This window comes from Triturus cristatus, chromosome 11 (assembly GCF_964204655.1).
Source record: "Triturus cristatus chromosome 11, aTriCri1.1, whole genome shotgun sequence".
Taxonomy (NCBI): Eukaryota; Metazoa; Chordata; class Amphibia; order Caudata; family Salamandridae; genus Triturus; species Triturus cristatus.
The window spans coordinates 1,183,757,233-1,183,775,952 of record NC_140594.1 but is presented as its reverse complement, the minus strand read 5'-3'; the positions used below and the strand labels follow the sequence as shown (position 1 = coordinate 1,183,775,952).

The 18,720-nt window shown below is 52.8% G+C and overlaps 1 protein-coding gene across 13 annotated transcripts in view; it reads right to left on the bottom strand.

Annotated features, from left to right (window-relative positions):
* TNK2 (tyrosine kinase non receptor 2) overlaps positions 1-18,720 on the bottom strand; it is a 430,040-nt gene that overhangs the window by 176,272 nt on the left and 235,048 nt on the right. For 5 of the 13 annotated variants that reach the window (XM_085635984.1, XM_085635988.1, XM_085635994.1 and 2 more), the window contains exon 1: positions 9,981-14,576. The exons of the other annotated variants lie outside the window; for them this stretch is intronic. In XM_085635984.1, the coding sequence (XP_085492110.1) occupies positions 9,981-10,043 (63 nt within the window). In that variant the 5' untranslated portion in view covers positions 10,044-14,576. Of the gene's footprint in view, positions 1-9,980; positions 14,577-18,720 lie in introns of those variants that run through there. 13 annotated transcript variants of the gene reach the window in all.

Sequence of the window (18,720 nt, the reverse complement as noted above, 5' to 3'; positions counted from 1 at the left end):
ATGACACGCGGGTCAAAGCTGCATGTGTGTGAAGATGGCTGAAGTCCACGTCCAGCATAGTCCATGAACAGGGTCTCCATGGGGCTCACCCGTTCTCAGAGCATCTCTGGTACCCTATACAATATATGTCCAAGGGCTATGCTACCACACACAATGGCACGCTGGAAGGCAGTCGTATTGTGAAGTTCTTGGCACAATCCCGCATGTCACGGTGCGCCTCACTCCATGGTATGTTTTTAAGTGAAGGAGACTGTGTCTGTCGAGTCCCCGAACAGGTGCTACAGGCCTCTTGGGTGTTCATCAACTGAATTCAAGGCTCTCTCGGGAGACAGAGGCACACTGTAAGAGGTACTCCTTTTACCACAGGTAACTACGGTCCCATGGCCAACCACTGGATGGCAGAATAATGCACAGCATGTGAATCCAGAAAAGATTAACGCTGTAAAACTACGGCCCTATGGTGAGACCATGACGCACATAACGGTGGTGGTCGAGGCTACTACAGTTGTAGGGCATAGGTGTCTTCACCTCCACCACTCAGTGAGGAGATTACCTCTGCTTGCTCAAGTCTGTGCAGTACTTCACAACATGGCCTTCTAGGAGGCCAAGGGGTATCTGTGAGGTACTGCTTGGAAAACAGGAGTGGTGGACCTCAGAGCAGGGCCTCACAGGGAGTATGACGTCACCATGCTGCAGGGTCTGTTGCATCTCATTCACCAAATGTCCTGGCACCCTCTGGGCTGCTTTTCTTTGTCCTCTGCTGCCACCCAGAGGGCACTATTGTAAGACAGGTGCACATGTGTGGTCTGGATTCACAGCTCCTCCCACAGGGCAGGAATGTGTCTTCGTTAGGTCTCGCCTGACCCAGCGCATGCGCTGGTCTGCTGAAACTTATTGAGAGGGCTCCAAAAAGTGCTACCAGGCCAGCCTAGAGCTATAGTGCATGTGTGCGGGCGCGCGCGCCACTTTTACCGCGATTACTTTCACGGCCGCACGGCCGCTTTGATGTTTGATCGCGATCACTTTCACTTTTGGGACCTTATAAGTGTTTAGTTATGCAACTGTTGCATGGCTAAACACTTATAAGGTCCCAAAGGCGAGACCTATTGGCTATGCCAATGCTTGTTTTTACCTTCCCTCCTGACAGCCACTTCCGGCAGATCAGTCTGCGGCCAGGGAGAGGAGACACCTGAACCAATGTCTGTGGCCAAAAGCAAGGTGATGACTAGACACACAAGACAGACCACGTGCCCACCCAACATCCACATCTCAGACCTCCCCCACATTTCAACCATGTGCCCACTTCCATATTTCAGATTACGTGCCCACCCCATCTCAGACCACGTGCCCACCACCCCATCTCAGACCACGTGCCCACCCCCCCATCTCAGACCACGTGCCCACCCCCCCATCTCAGACCACGTGCCCACCCCCCCCATCTCAGACCACGTGCCCACACCCCCATCTCAGATCATGTGCCCACCCCCACATCTTGTGTCTCCAGTTGTCCAAACAGGATTGAATACAGATTTCAGAAAGCAATGGGCGTTTGGGGACACAGTTCCATTCCGAAGTAAACTGGAGTGACTGAGTAAGCAGTGGCACAGTCCAAAATCCCTCTGTTTCTGTGCCACGTAATGCGCCTAGAGTTCCTTTTCACTTGTAGCGCTACACAGGTGTACAGGGAAAGGGCTGGGTCACAAGCTGCCAGCTCTCCCCAGCTGGGATATGCAGTCAGATCTGGGGCTGATGTGACCTGAAGGGGACAGGCAACTAGCCAAAAGCTACAGGGATGGCAAGGTGTGCCCAGATGCGAGATCTGTTGGCGCTGCCCAGCCTGACACTACCTCTGATCTGGGGGGGAAAGCTCCTTCCAACCCTAACCGCTCCAACACTATCCAAGAGTAAGCCGGGGCTCTTCGACCCCTCTATCCTTAGGAAGGAGGCGCTCGACACTTCAGTGAGCTTCAGGGAGAGTTTTCCTAGCAGTGCACACAGACACCGCTGGGTGGCGCCCTGTGCCTGCAGGCTGACTCCACACCGCCCGGAAGTGACGCAGCCCGTGTCGCCATGTGTTGTCTGAGGGACTTGTTTACAAGGACTCCTTACTAGCTCGAGTCCCACAGGTCCCAGAGAACTGACTTGCAACGGAAGCATTCCAGGACTGCACCTTTAGAGGGTTTTACCAGAAGGAGGATTGAGCTGTACAATAATATAAAATGCAGAGTCCACCTCCGGGACTGGCATCCTTAGCAGACGTGTATTATCACTGCTGGTCACTCAGGTTTGAGTCACCGAGCTGAGGGGTGCACAGGTACATGCAGGAGAGGGGTGCACAGGTGCATGCAGGAGAGGGGTGCACACGGTACATGCAGGAGGGGTCCCCACGGTACATGCAGGAGAGGGGTGCACAGGTACATGCAGGAGAGGGGTGCACAGGTACATGCAGGAGAGGGGTGCACACGGTACATGCAGGAGAGGGGTGCACACGGTACATGCAGGAGAGGGGTGCACACGGTACATGCAGGAGAGGGGTGCACGGGTACATGCAGGAGATGGGTGCACACTGGTACATGCAGGAGAGGGGTGCACCGGTACATGCAGGAGAGGGGTGCACCGGTACATGCAGGAGAGGGGTGCACGGGTACATGCAGGAGAGGGGTGCACACGGTACATGCAGGAGAGGGGTGCACACGGTACATGCAGGAGAGGGGTGCACAGGTACATGCAGGAGAGGGGTGCACCGGTACATGCAGGTGAGGGGTGCACAGGTACATGCAGGAGAGAGGTGCACACGGTACATGCAGGAGAGGGGTGCATACGGTACATGCAGGAGAGGGGTGCACGGGTACAGGGTACATGCAGGAGAGGGGTGCACACGGTACATGCAGGAGTGGGGTGCACACGGTGCATGCAGGAGAGGGGTGCACAGGTACATGCAGGAGAGGGGTGCACAGGGTACATGCAGGAGAGGGGTGCACAGGGTACATGTAGGAGAGGGGTGCACAGAGTACATGCAGGAGAGGGGTGCACACTACATGCAGGAGAGGGGTGCCCACGGTACATGCAGGAGAGGGGTGCATACGGTACATGCAGGAGAGGGGTGCACGGGTACATGCAGGAGTGGGGTGCCCACAGTACATGCAGGAGTGGGGAGCCCACGGTACATGCAGGAGTGGGGAGCCCACGGTACATGCAGGAGAGGGGTCCCCACTGTACATGCAGGAGAGGGGTGCACACGGTACATGCAGGAGAGGGGTGCCCAATGTACATGCAGGAGTGGGGTGCCCACGGTACATGCAGGAGTGGGGTGCCCACGGTACATGCAGGAGAGGGGTGCACACGGTACATGCAGGAGGGGTGCCCACTGTACATGCAGGAGAGGGGTGCACAGGTACATGCAGGAGAGGGGTGCCCACGGTACATGCAGGAGAGGGGTGCCCACGGTACATGCAGGAGAGGGGTGCCCACGGTACATGCAGGAGAGGGGTGCCCACGGTACATGCAGGAGAGGGGTGCAGGAGAGGGGTGCACAGGTACATGCACAAGAGGGGTGCAGGAGAGGGGTGCACAGGTACATGCACAAGAGGGGTGCACACGGTACATGCAGTAGAGGGGTGCACAGGTACATGCAGGAGAGGGGTGCACAGGGTACATGCAGGAGAGGGGTGCACAGGGTACATGCAGGAGAGGGGTACATGCAGGAGAGGGGTGCACGGGTACATGCAGGAGAGGCATGCACAGGTACATGCAGGAGAGGGGTGCCCACGGTACATGCAGGAGAGGGGTGCACAGGTACATGCAGGAGAGGGGTGCACAGGTACATGCAGGAGAGGGGTGCCCACGGTACAAGCAGGAGAGGGGTGCACAGGTACATGCAGGAGAGGGGTGCACATGGTAGGGTAAAGGGGACAGCGAAGCAACAGGTGGGGGGACAGCGAAGCAACAGGTGGGGGGGACAGCGAATCAATATGGGACGGGACACGAAAGCAACGGGAGTGGTTTCAGGGGGCGCAAAAGCCACAGATTGGAAGAGGGTGTGATTGAAACAACACGAAGGCTGAGGAGAGAAAACACAGGGGTTGGGGAGTGAAAACAACACAGGGCTGAGGAGAGAACACAACATAGGGGCTGGCGAGTGAAAACAACACGGGCTGAGGAGAGAAATCAACACGGGGTTGGCGAGTGAAAACAACACAGGGGTTGGCGAGTGAAAACAACACAGGGGCTGGCGAGTGAAAGCAACACAGGGGCTAACGAGTGAAAGCAACACAGGGGCTAACGAGTGAAAGCAACACAGGGGCTAACGAGTGAAAGCAACACAGGGGCTAACGAGTGAAAGCAACACAGGGGCTGGCGAGTGAAAACAACACAGGGGCTGGCGAGTGAAAACAACACAGGGGCTGGCGATTGAAAACAACACAGGGGCTGGCGATTGAAAACAACACAGGGGCTGGCGAGTGAAAGCAACACAGGGGCTGGCGAGTGAAAGCAACACAGGGGCTGGCGAGTGAAAGCAACACAGGGGCTGGCGAGTGAAAGCAACACAGGGGCTGGCGAGTGAAAGCAACACAGGGGCTGGCGAGTGAAAGCAACACAGGGGCTGGCGAGTGAAAGCAACACAGGGGCTGGCGAGTGAAAGCAACACAGGGGCTGGCGAGTGAAAGCAACACAGGGGCTGGCGAGTGAAAGCAACACAGGGGCTGGCGAGTGAAAGCAACACAGGGGCTGGCGAGTGAAAGCAACACAGGGGCTGGCGAGTGAAAACAACAACGGGCTGGCGAGTGAAAACAACAACGGGGCTGGCGAGTGAAAACAACAACGGGGCTGGCGAGTGAAAACAACAACGGGGCTGGCGAGTGAAAGCAACAACGGGGCTGGCGAGTGAAAGCAACAACGGGGCTGGCGAGTGAAAGCAACACAGGGGCTGGCGAGTGAAAGCAACACAGGGGCTGGCGAGTGAAAGCAACACAGGGGCTGGCGAGTGAAAGCAACACAGGGGCTGGCGAGTGAAAGCAACACAGGGGCTGGCGAGTGAAAGCAACACAGGGGCTGGCGAGTGAAAGCAACACAGGGGCTGGCGAGTGAAAGCAACACAGGGGCTGGCGAGTGAAAGCAACACAGGGGCTGGCGAGTGAAAGCAACACAGGGGCTGGCGAGTGAAAGCAACACAGGGGCTGGCGAGTGAAAGCAACACAGGGGCTGGCGAGTGAAAGCAACACAGGGGCTGGCGAGTGAAAGCAACACAGGGGCTGGCGAGTGAAAGCAACGCAGGGGCTGGCGAGTGAAAACAACACCGGGGTTGGGGAAAGAAAGCAACGCGGGTATGCGGTGGGAAAGGCAATGGTGAGAAGCACATGGGCGAGAACAAGAGCAAGGAGAGCGGAGAGAAGCAGATGAGCAACAGAGTCACACAGAGTGCACGGAGGGATATGTAGACGGGCGAGACAGCTTGAAAACACGCACTCTCTAATGGAATGCTTCACACAAAAGAACCAAGCATTGGCAACGCCAATAGGTCTCACAATGGTTTTAGTGATTCGGTACACAATGGTTACTTGTAAACATTTTCTCAGGGGCCAAACAATATGTTGTGTGGTATGTCCAAGGGCCGCTTAGAAGCCAACAGCGAGGGCGTAACGAGAGAGGTGGAATACAGGGTGGAGCGAAGCATACACTTGGCGTAGACTGTGTTGTGGAGTTTTTTTAGGGTTGCATTCCATGAATGATGCCCCTAGGTTCTACAAGAGACGCAGATTTGACAATACTGTGTGATGCTTCACCTTAGCTGCTTTCCATTTACAGCACCCTGAAGTACGCCTTCCCTGCTCGTTATCACTACCTTTAGTTAGTCAAGTGTATAAAGGAAGTAACTTGTTTACGGAATTGGAATGAAACAGAATCTTAGACCTCTCAATCTCCCTATGCCTTTAGTCTCTTATCTGTAAACATTAGGAGTGCTTAGAAACGCTCAGTTATGGTAAAAAGCCCTATAAAAACTCTTCGACAACAACCGCCTTCTTTTTGGAGACTTGCACGACCAGTGTTGCTGAAAAAGGAGCATTTTGGGTGGTGGTTCTAAGTGTCGTTTGTAATGTGCATACACACACTTCCTTTGTTTCTTTTATATCGCTGCCTATTTTTAGGTTTGTGTGAAAAGTCCTCTGAACGTGTCCCTGCACGGTTTCAGCAGGTCCTTTTAACATCTGTTCTAATGTTTAATAATGTTCCATGAATTGAAGATGCTAATAAATACATTAATCTGTGTATATGATGCGTTGATGAAGACGAGTCTTTCAGCACTAGTGTGTTCAAACTTAATACTGAAGTAAAAGCGGAGAAGTGCATGTCTGATAGTTGAGCAAATGCTACTTAAATTACAGTACGCGGTTTCCTTTAAAGCCTGCTTAAAAACACGATGGTTGAAAGGAAGGGTAAAAATTAGGGCGTATACGTGAATGATATTTCGCAATTGAAACGCCGCAGTGGTGCTGGAACAATGTTCAGAGTGGGGATGCTGCCTATTAACGCTATATCACTTAAGTCGTAGGGATTGTGAAAAATGCATGTGTCGTACAACGCACAAGTGTAGTAAATGTATTCAGCAGGAGAGTGGTAAGGGTGTAGTATGTAGCTGGTGGTACATTTTGACGCACACTGCTGCAAATATATTACTAAAGCAAGGTGTGACCGCGCAACATCTTTTACAGACAGCCCATTTTCCACTGAAATGACCACTAAATTTGCACAGACATACAGTTCTACTGATAAAACTATGCAGCGTACAAACGGCAGTATGCGGAAACCGGGTTTCAGCAAATATTTCATTTGAGCATCTCCATGTGTATTGCGTACACCCCATTTCAGAATTACAAAAAAAAGTGCCCAAGTTGTGCTTTCCTAATTTCTAATATATAGCAAAATATTTGTACAGTTCATTTACAAGTATTTAAATATTGATGTATGCTAGAAATAAATTGACATCTTGCAGCCTTTCCTTTCACACTCCCTGAACCCAGCAAGATTGTGGATTCGCTCACTTTAGAAAACCCTCGCATTCTGCAGGCAGAGAAGGAAAAGTAAACACCAACCTCCCTTTTAACAGAATAAAAAGCAGTTTGTCAGACGACAAAGCATGAAATCTGACCTCTGTCTTCGAAGTACAGCAAATGTGCCAAGATAAAAACAAAATTGAAAGGGCTCTTTGTTGCTCATCTTCTGAACTCCTGCGCGGCCGTGTAGGATTCATAAACTCTTAGTGCCAGATAGCAGTAGAATCAGTCATTCATAGGAAATCTTTTCAAAGAAATACTGTATGTATATTACAACTCGCAAACTGCAGAAGCTGCTTCATGAACCAGGGTACAAGGGAGACAGCTGAAAACCAAGGCAGGCTCACGAAATGCCTCGCGGGAAAAAAAAATAAAAGAAAGAGTTCCCGGAAAGTGAGCCCTTGTGGAAGAATACAAGGAGCTAGTCAGAGAGGTGGTAAAGAGGAAATGCGTCCCTGGGGGGACAAAGATATGCTGGATGGCCTAAAACAAAGTCAGTTAATAGAACGGAAGCAAATGTGAGCTACAAAACACAAAGCCAATGGTAAGCCGTGGACGGAATGCATTCCCAGCGAAGCCTTCAGAATGTCCCCAATATGTCTTTGGGATCAGACAGCTGCAATGTCTGGTAGGCTTCGACCTAAAAAGTAGTGCTTGAAAAGCAAGCAGTGGAAGCAGCGATGTTAGCCAATTAGAGATTGTAAAGAAGCAATGCTCCATGGGAGGGACAAACACAAGATTGACAAGCTGGGACACCAATATGAATCAGGCAAATGAAAGTGACAAGGAAAGCCAACCAGTGGTAAGCAATGGGCAGGCTCCAAGCCCCTCTATGTTCTAGTTAAGCTACACAATGCCTCGCAACCAGCAACACTTTCACTGTTTAGTAGGCACGTACCTAAAAATCCTTAAAAGCACATTAACTTAAATCGCTAGGGCCAGGCTCCAATAAGTTTGTATCTGTGCAAAGTTCCGATCAGCTGCTGCGGTCACACTAACCTTCGAGTACACAGCATATGCACCCAAGGTGGTAGATTACCAACTGTGGTCAGGCAATATGGGGGCTCTGTCCCTTTAGGGGTGCCTGGCGCAATATGTGGTAGCACCCATTGACAGCAGGGGGTCCCTGGGAGGACTGCAGAGAGGGGAGACCTAGGACCCTGCTCCAAGCTAGAAGCCGGCACTAGGTAACTTGGTCTCTGATTCGGGGCCCTATGCAAGATGGCCAACAGGTTGATGACGATAGCTGTAGCCACCCATGTTAAAAGGAGTACCACGTTGAGTGCGTCCATATCGGCGGAGCAGAAAATTATATGAACATAGCACCACAAACTTTTGGCACTACAGGGGTGTATTTTACTGCCTGAAACCATTGTAGGTCTGGGCTGCAACTGTTAGCAGGAGACACTTAGTTGTACCCCAGTAACTAACAACCGACTCCCTTTTGCATTTTTCACTTTTTGTTTTATGCGACACACCCTCCTAAATGCAACTTTTTCCCTTTATGTTGTGATATGCATGTGTCCTTCTCCTCTGCAAGGAACTGCAGCCAGACACCATGTCACTTCCTCTGCCCCACGTAAGTCCCACCCTCCTCCCCCCCCCATACTCCGGCCTGCCCTCCTACTCTCTGGCACCCTGCCCCATCTCACTGCACAAAGCACAGGGGACAAGCTGGAAGGTAATCTTTCTTAATAATAACAGGACAAGCACTGTGCACTTTGTTGTCTAACCTTCCACAAAAGAAAAAGCACCTTCTATACATTCATAAATGATTATTTTCAGTATAGAAAATGTTAATGTCTGTTTAATTAAAGGGCATATGGTTTATAGGGGACTGTTGAATGAATTTCTCTCCTATTACAATGTAATTATTTCGTAATATAAGACACTTTTTTATATTTAGCAATTCTTTTATTTTACTGTTTTTTTTTTTTTTTACAGATTACTTGCCTGCGAGATAAAAATACTCGCATCAGTGGAATTATTGAAAAAGTTTACACCGAACCCGACTGTATTTTGCACAGAGATAATGTTAACCCTGTTATGGAATTAAATTGGAAGAAATGTTCCCCTAACATCCCTGACATGGGGTTAAGGTTTGTCATTTTTTTATGAATTAGGTGAGATTTTAATGTTTTTTCATACTTTTATACATAGAAAGGTCAGGGTTAAAACAAGTACTTGTTGATTTTAAAAGCTTGCATGTGGGCGGGTAATGTATATTTGTATATACGTTTTAAAAAAATTGTCTTAGTTGCAAAAGTATACCTTTTAATATGATGTGAATTATGTGTGTATACGAACTGTTCGTATAGCCTTTTTAGGCATGACACCAAACTGTTAATAAAAACTGAAAGTGAAAACACAGGGGACACCCTCTTCTCACATTTACAAAAGTTTCAGCTATTGGCATTGTAAATGACAATGCCTTTTATTCATGTGTTAATTAGCAAAACAGATAAATAAAAGGCATTGTCATTTACAATGCCAATAGCCTAAACTCTCAAAAATGCGAGACCTATTGCATTGCAAATGCTTGTTACTGTCGATTTACAGATATTAAAACAAAGATTGCCTCCATCAATCTGGCATCCATGCAGTCTTCTAACCCTTGCATAACAATTAGTGTGGCTTTAAAAGTTCAAAACTTATTAATTTGCAAACGTGGGTCCATTTTTAGTGTTCTAATTCATTAATGGTGGGACACTTTTATTTTGGTGCTGGGGTCTACTCTCTGTCCCAGTCCCACCCTGGCGGACACGCAGCGCTACGCTACAGTGCAAGTGTCTGAATTACACACGTGACGGACGGGTGTGCCGCCATGTTGTTTTGTTATTTACAGCTGAGCTGACGTCAGCTACGCTTCTATTTGTTCAAGCCAATGTTATTAAATGACAGGAAAAGTAACAAGTTTCCCAGACTTACCTTGTAGACTCGAAAGTGGGCCAGGAACGGGAAGGTTCTCCTCAGTGCCTCGAAGCGCTTCATCTTGGACCACTGCAGTGGGCTTCAAGGCCAGCGGAGAGGGTTGCGGGTGCGAATGGAGGGCAGGCGGGGGTGCAAGTTAAGGATTCCTTCAGTTTTCTGCCCAGCACGCTCCCATTGGGTTATTCCAGGTGTCCACCTTGTCTCCTTCGAGGTTCATCTCTCACAAGATGGCGGCCACCTCCTGGGAAAGCGCCATGTGTGACCCTCGGCTCCTGTGCGCATCCTGCACTTTCAGGGTTCAGTCACGAGGCCATGCTTGGGCTTCCCATGGTGGGGGGGCCATGCTGCCCTGGGAATCAGTACTCCGGTCTTTTCCCAAGACGACAGGGCCCTGGTGTATTTCCTGGGATCTCAAGTCACTGTCCTCCTGTGGTTTGCGAGGATGGGAAAAGTCAGCTACATCCAAAGCGCCTTGACTCTGTGGCTGACGGGCACTGCGAATCAGGGGGTTGAAGCCTGGAAGAACACACTGGGATTCAAAGCGCCTTGACTCCGTCTGAAGGGCACTGCGGAGCTGTGAGACGAAGACTGGAAGAACACAATCCAACGTTCCCTCGCTGTCCAGCTCAGAAGATGGGAGATCTGATGAGATCCACCGTCCTTGGAGATCCGCTCAGAATCCTCTGCAGGATCCAACAACCACGGAGTCTCAGCCCCCCCCCAAAGAAACAAGGGGTTGAAGGCCAGGCCTCCACTCACTGTCCACTGGTGAGCCCTGGCATCGGGAGGAGTCCAGGGTCGGTCCCTGGGATCTCAGATCAGCTTACTCCTCCAGTCTGTAGGAGAGGAAAGAAACCCCCAGATCCGGTACCCCCATTGTCTCTACTCAGAATCTTCTGCAGTCCTCAGAAAAGGGAGGTGGAAGTTCCTGTGAAGATCCAAGGCCGGGGATCTCAGCTCAGGATCTACTCTGGATCCTGGTCATGGGGAGGCGAAAGGTCCTGCCCTGATCCAACACTCCAGGATCTCACTCTGGCATTTTCTGCTGATCCCTGGGATCTAGAGGCACATGGTCCTGCAAAGATCTAGTAATCGGAGATCTCAGCTCAGGATCCACTGCTAAACCCTGGGATGGGGAGAACAAAAGTCCAACCCAGAATCCACCGCCCTGTGATTTCAGCTCGTAGATACACGGTCAGGAGGTGAACAGTCCAGCCTCGATCCAACACCCAGGATCCCAGTTCAGCAACTTCTGCAAATCTTTGGGATCAAGAGATGAATGGCCCTGCAATGATCCGGTGCTATGGGATCTAAGCTCAGGATCCACTGCTAATCCTTGGGATCCGGAGGTGAAGGCCCTGCAATGATCCGGTGCTCTGGGATCTAAGCTCAGGATCCACTGCTGATCCTTGGGATCCAGAGCTGAAGGCTCTGCAAAGATCCGGTGCTCTGGGATCTAAGCTCAGGATCCACTGCTGATCCTTGGTATCCGGAGGTGAAGGCCCTGCAATGATCCAGTGTGCTGGGATCCAAGCTCAGGATCCACTGCTGATCCTTGGGATCCGGAGGTGAAGGCCCTGCAATGATCCAGTGCTCTGGGATCTAAGCTCAGGATCCACTGCTGATCCTTGGGATCCGGAGGTGAAGGCCCTGCAATGATCCAGTGCTCTGGGATCTAAGCCCAGGATCCACTGATGATCCTTGGGATCCGGAGGTGAAGGCCCTGCAATGATCCAGTGCTCTGGGATCTAAGCTCAGGATCCACTGCTGATCCTCAGGTTCCAGAGATGAATGGCTCTGCAAAGATCCGGTGCTCTGGGATCTAAGCTCAGAATCTACTGCTGATCCTTGGGATCCGGAGGTGAAGGCCCTGCAATGATCCAGTGCTCTGGGATCTAAGCTCAGGATCCACTGCTGATCCTCGGGATCCAGAGATGAATGGCTCTACAAAGATCCGGTGCTCTGGGATCTAAGCTCAGGATCCACTGCTGATCCTTGGGATCCGGAGGTGAAGGCTCTGCAAAGATCCGGTGCTCTGGGATCTAAGCTCAGGATCCACTGCTGATCCTCGGGATCCAGAGATCAATGGCTCTGCGAAGATCCAGTGCCCTGGGATCTAAGCTCAGAATCCACTGCTGATCCTTGTGATCCGGAGGTGAAGGCCCTGCAATGATCCAGTGCTCTGGGATCTAAGCTCAGGATCCACTGCTGATCCTTGGGATCCAGAGATGAATGGCTCTGCAAAGATCCGGTGCTTTGGGATCTAAGCTCAGGATCCACTTCTGATCCTCGGGATCCAGAGATGAATGGCTCTGCAAAGATCCAGTGCTCTGGGCTCTAAGCTCAGAATCCACTGCTGATCCGGAGGTGAAGGCCCTGCAATGATCCAGTGCTCTGGGATCTAAGCTCAGGATCCACTGCTGATCCTTGGGATCCAGAGATGAATGGCTCTGCAAAGATCCGATGCTCTGTGATCTAAGCTCAGGATCCACTGCTGATCCTCAGGTTCCAGAGATGAATGGCTCTGTAAAGATCTGGTGCTCTGGGATCTAAGCTCAGGATCCACTGCTGATCCTTGGGATCCGAAGGTGAAGGCCCTGCAATGATCCAGTGCTCTGGGATCTAAACTCAGGATCCACTGCTGATCCTCAGGTTCCAGAGATGAAGGCCCTGCAATGATCCAGTGATCTGGGATCTAAGCCCAGGATCCACTGGTGATCCTTAGGATCCAGAGGTGAAGGCCCTGCAATGAGCCAGTGCTCTGGGATCTAAGCTCAGGATCCACTGCTGATCCTCGGGTTCCAGAGATGAATGGCTCTGCAAAGATCTGGTGCTCTGGGATCTAAGCTCGGGATCCAATGCTGATCCCTGGGATCCAGAGGTGAAGGCCCTGCAATGATCCAGTGATTTGGGATCTAAGCCCAGGATCCACTGGTGATCCTTGGGATCCAGAGGTGAAGGCCCTGCAATGATCCAGTGCTCTGGGATCTAAGCTCAGGATCCACTGCTGATCCTCGGGATCCAGAGATGAATGGCTCTGCAATGATCCGGTGCTCTGGGATCTAAGCTCAGGATCCACTGCTGTTCCTCGGGTTCCAGAGATGAATGGCTCTGCAATGATCCGGTGCTCTGGGATCTAAGCTCAGAATCCACTGCTGATCCTTGGGATCCGGAGGTGAAGGCCCTGCAATAATCCGGTGCTCTGGGATCGAAGCTCAGGATCCACTGCTGATCCTTGGGATCCAGAGATAAAGGGTCTGCAAAGATCTGGTGGTCATGGATCTCCTCCAGCTGCTGATCCTTGGGATGGGAGGTTAAAAGTCCTCCTCAGATTAAATGCCGCAAGAGGTCAGTTCGAGGTCTGCGGGTCAAGGTAGTTGCGGGTGAAAGGTTTGGCCATACGACGACGCGCTGGAATCTCGGGATCTTCTGGTCGCCCTTGGGATCAGGACGAGGAAGGTTCAGCCAATGATCCCAGGCCCTGAGACTGCATCTTAGCCTCCTCTGTTAATCCAGGGGTCCGGGAGCTAAAAGGTCCTGACCACATCCAACGTCACAGGATCCCAGCCTATCATCCGCTGCGTGACCCACAGGTCCAGGAGCTAAAAGGTCGTATTGTAATCCAACGCCCTGTGATGGAAGCTCAGCATCCTCTGGTCACCCTTGGGAGCAGGGGGTGAAAGGTCCTGGTCACATCCAGCGGCAAGGATCTCAGCTCCGCATCTTCTCGTGACCCACGGCCCGGGAGGTGAAAGGTCCTGAACATAATCCAACCCCCCTGTGATCTCACCTCCGCATCTTCTCGTGACCCATGGGAAGGGGTGAAAGGCACTGCCCACACCCAGCAGCAAGGGTATCAGCTCCGCATCTTCTCATGACCCATGGGACAGGGAGGTGGAAGGCACTGCCCACACCCAGCGGCACGGATCTCAGCTCAGCATCGACCCACGGTCTGGGAGGTGAAAGGCACTGCCCACAACTGGCGGCACAGATCTCAGCTTAGCGGCCTGAGGCACCCCTGCTCCGGCGCCGCCACTGGAGCAAGTGAGCGAGGCGCTTTCCTCTGCAGACGGCATCTGGGGACGGCCGCAGGTCCCTCCCGCCCTGGCAGACCCGGCATCTTCTAATGCGAAGCAGCGACATCCCCCTCTGAGGGAGGCCAGACGGGCTCATGCAGGGCGGGGTCGGTACAGGGTCCGCGGGGCCCCTAAACATCCCACGTGTTGCGCAAGGTTGTACCGAGCCGGATCCTGCGAACGGCGCCCAGACAGGTCCGCATGGTGGACTCAATGCCCTGCCCGCTGGGTGGCACCGGCTGCCTCCTTAGGCCATCCTCGGGGGGCAGTCGAACAGTCACCGGCCCCAGCACGATCCACACACTCCAGAAATAATCCAGGCGCCTCACTGAAGCCTGAGAGCCGTACACGAGGCGCTGATCCACGGGGCGGCTGTGCGCGCAGTGTCCAAAGGCGCATCCATGGGCCCGCGTCAGGGCGAGTGTGCACGGGAGCTCCTGGCACAGCTGGGGCACCCCGGCGGGGCGGCACAGGCCGGGCCTCCCCCGGGGGCCGAACACAGCCGGCTCTGTGCTATTCCCGGACAGTAGAGACCATTTGATCGGCTGCCAAAGGCCGGGGCTGGCGCGTCGCAGGCTTCCTTCCGGCCGGGCCTCTCGGAGGGGCTCAGGAGGGCGAGCCCTCAGCCGGATCCCCGTACACAGAGCCCCCTGTCACTGCCAGGGGAGTGGGTGTCACTCGATGCCTGTATGGAGAGGGGTGGAGGCTTCCAGGGGTGTGGGTAGGGCACGGAACAGAGTGCACCCCGCCTGTGCCAGGGGTGGGTAACCGGTCTGTGGCTAAAGAGGTGTGGAGGCTTCCAGGGGGCATAGCACAGAGTGCACAGTCTGTGCCAGGGGTGGGTAACCTCTGACAGTGGATGGAGGGGGCTGGAAGCTTCCAGGGGGCGAGGAGGGCACATCACACAGTGCACCCAGTCAGTGCCAGGGGTGGGAAACCTCGGACAGTGTATGGAGAGAGCTACAAACTTCCAGGGAAGGGAGAGGGCATATCACATAGTACACCCTGCCTGTGCCAGGGGTGGGTAACTTCGGACTGTGGCTAAAGAGGCGTGGAGGCTTCCAGGGGGCATAGCGTAGAGTGCACCCCGCTGGTGCCAGGGGTGGGTAACTTCGGACTGTGGCTAAAGAGGTGTGGAGGCTTCCAGGGGGCATAGCAGAGTGCACCCCGTGTGTGCCAGGGGTGGGTAACCTCTGACAGTAAATGTAGGGGGCTGGAAGCTTCGAGGAGGCGAGGAGGGCACATCACATAGTGCACCACGCCTGTGCCAGTGATGGGTGTCCCCTCGCTGCCTGCATGGAGAGGGTGAAAGCTTCCAGGGGGCGGGGGGGGGCACATCACACAGTGCACCCCGCCTGTGCCAGGGGTTGGGTAACTGCGGTCTGTGGCTAAAGAGGGGTGGAGGCTTCCAGGGGGCATAGCAGAGTGCACCACGCCGGTGCCAGGGGTGGGTAATCTCTGACAGTGGATGGAGAGGGCTGGAAGTTTCCAGGGGCGTGGGCAAGGAACAGTGAACGCGGGCTGGTCGTTGGGTAACCTCTGACGGTGCATGGAGAGAGACAGCATCTTCCCAGCAGTGTGGGCAGAGAAACAACCCACAGTGCACCACACCTGTGCCAGGGGTGGGTAACCTCTGCCAATGGATGGAGGGGCTGGAAGTTGCCAGGGGTGGGGACAGGGCACAACACAAACTGCACTCCGCCTGTGCCAGCAGTGGGTACCCTCTGACAGTGGATGGAGAGGGGTAGAAGCTTCCAGGGGTGTGGGTAGGGCACAGTGCACCCAGTCTGTGCCAGGAGTGAGTACGGTCGGACTGTACATGGGGAAGAAGCTTCCAGGGGACGAGGAGGGCACAGTACACACCGCCCGTGCCAGCCGTGAGTAACCTCTGACAGTGGATGGGGAGAGTTGGAAGCTTCCAGGGGCGATGAGGGCACAGCAACCAGTGCACCCCGCCTGTGCCAGGGGTGGGTAACCTCTGCCAGTGGATGGAGAGGGGTGGAAGCCTCCAGGGGGTGATGAAGGCACACCACACAATGCACCACGCCTGTGCCAGCGGTGGGTTATCTCTGACAGAGGATGGAGAGGGGTGGAAGCTACCAGGGGTTTGGGAAGGGCACAGTTCACCCCGTCTGTGCCAGGGGTGGGTAACCTCGGACGGTGCATGGGGAAGAAGCTTCCAAGGGACGAGGAGGGCACAGTGCACCCTGTCTGTGCCAGCAGTGGGTAACTTCTTTATTTAGACAAGGACAGAAGCTTCCGGGGGTGCGGTCATGGGACCAGCACACAGAGGACACGGTCTGTGCCAGGGGTGGGTAACCTCTGCCAGTTAATGGAGCGAGCTGGAAGGTTCCAGGGGGCGAGGAAGGCACACCACACAATGCACCCCGCCTGTGCCAGGGGTGGGTAACCTCTGCCAGTGGATGGAGAGGGGTGGAAGCTTCCAGGGGGCGAGGAGGACACAGTACACCACGCCTGTGCCAGTGGTGGGTTATCTCTGACAGAGGATGGAGAGGGGTGGAAGCTACCAGGGGTTTGGGAAGGGCATAGTGCACCCCGTCTATGCCAGGGGTGGGTAACATCTTTATTTAGACAGGGACAGAAGCTTTTCGGGGGTGCGGTCATGGGCACAGCACACAGAGGACACGGTCTGTGCCAGGGGTGGGTACCCCTCGCACTGGATTATGAAGGAGTGGGCGCATCCGGGGAGGGCACCCAGCATGTGACAGGAGTGTGTACATTGGAACACCACACAGGGCACCATGTCGGTGCCAAGCAGGCCCGGTTCTAGAGGGTGGGCCAAGCCCACCCAAACATGAGCCTTGGCCCTCGCAGTGAGGACATGAAGGCCAATAGAAAATGGGCACTTTAGTTTAAAACGTTCCTCCGAACGTTGCTTTTTTCATATGCTGGGAGATGCGTTATTGGGCCTGGGCTCGGGTGCGCTGTGTCGTGCAAGTACAATAGGGGCATGGCGAAGGGAACAAATTCTTTATTTGACACCGAGTAACTTTTGCCTACCGCCCTGTGCTGCGTGGATATTTCCATTTCTGTTCAGCATTTGAGAAAAGAAGTTTGTTTATTGTGATTCACCTTTCCTGACTCCTGCAGCTGCCTGTCAGATCAGGCTGTGACACAAGGAGTAGGTAAGAGAATGTGTTACTCTTTGTTCTTATTTTATAAATCTGCACAGGACCAGAAAGGCATATACTGTGTGTATGCTTCACTTAAATTGCTTTTAGCATTATCATGGCCATGGATGCAAGACAACAATAAAACATGTCCAGAGAACTAGTGATTAATGATCCTGCTGGAGAGCAGCCCTTTGCCTGTTGGTAGTTTTGAAATGCAGATAAGCTGTACTTTATGTGGATAGCTCAGTGGGTTAACGCCTTTGTCACAGAGATTCTTGTGTTACTTGCAGTTCAGAAGTTACAATCCTAACATAGGACAGTGACCTATGAACTGTCATCAAAGAGCTGCAGACAAACATGAATGGTATAGTTAGAACTTCACTTTTTTTGTGTTACTATATAGTTAGAAACTCCCCAGTCCTTCATTATTTTAATGTTGCTAAGAAGAGTTTGGGCCGATATACATTTTTATTAGTAAAGCCAACCCCCAACCACAGGGGTATGCTTTAAATCCTGAGTTTGTGCTTTCCCAGCCCAAACCCTCTTAACATATACTGCCCACCAGTATGGGTGCCATGTGATTCCTACACCTTGTAATCCTTGTAATCCTCATTGGTTTATGTGACATTCCCTATAGACTGAACTACACACTTGTATGATTCATTGTCCCTGTATAATGTGTGTGTGATATAAAGTACTGTGACACCCTACACTCATATGAGAAGCGCTATACAAGAAATGAAATGCATATGAGAGAGGGGCTACGGAGAGATGAGGGGCACTGTTGGAGGGTGGCAGTGAGGGAATCCGAGGAAGAGGTCATGGGGTAGAGGGGGCGCTAGGGAGAGATGAGGGGCACTGTTGGAGGGTGGCAGTGAGGGAATCCGAGGAAGAGGTCATGGGGTAGAGGGGGCGCTAGGGAGAGATGAGGGGCACTGTTGGAGGGTGGCAGTGAGGGAATCCGAGGAAGAGGTCATGGGGTGGTGGGGGGAGCTAGGGAGAGATGAGGGGCACTGCTGGAGGGTGGTAGTGAGGGAGTCTGAGAAGGAGGTCATGAGGGGAAGGGGCTCCAGCGAGATGAGGGGCACTGGTGGAGGGTGGCAGTGAGGGAATCCGAGGAAGAGGTCATGGGGTGCAGGGGGGTGCTAGGGAGAGATGAGGGGCACTGGTGGAGGGTAGTAGCAATGGTATCTGCGGAAAAAGAGGTCATTGGTTGGGCGCCAAAAAAGACTTTCGCATCAGCGCTAAAGCTGGCCCTGTCATGGCCTTTCTGTTTTTATTTAATCAGCAGTCGGGTCATTAGGGCAACTGAGGAGCATAATTTAAAGTGCGTGCTAATTATATTTACTGCTATATTCAATGTTTTAAGTTTGAAGGTGATTTTACTAATGTTTTTTACGGGAATAATGAAAGTACAGCTGGATGGTGGCTGATGTGGGGCTGGGGCCCAAGGTCAGCTGTGAGATAAGGTGCACAGGAGAGGGATGGTAGAAAAGTAGATAATCGGGCCTGGAAGCACTTGTTTTT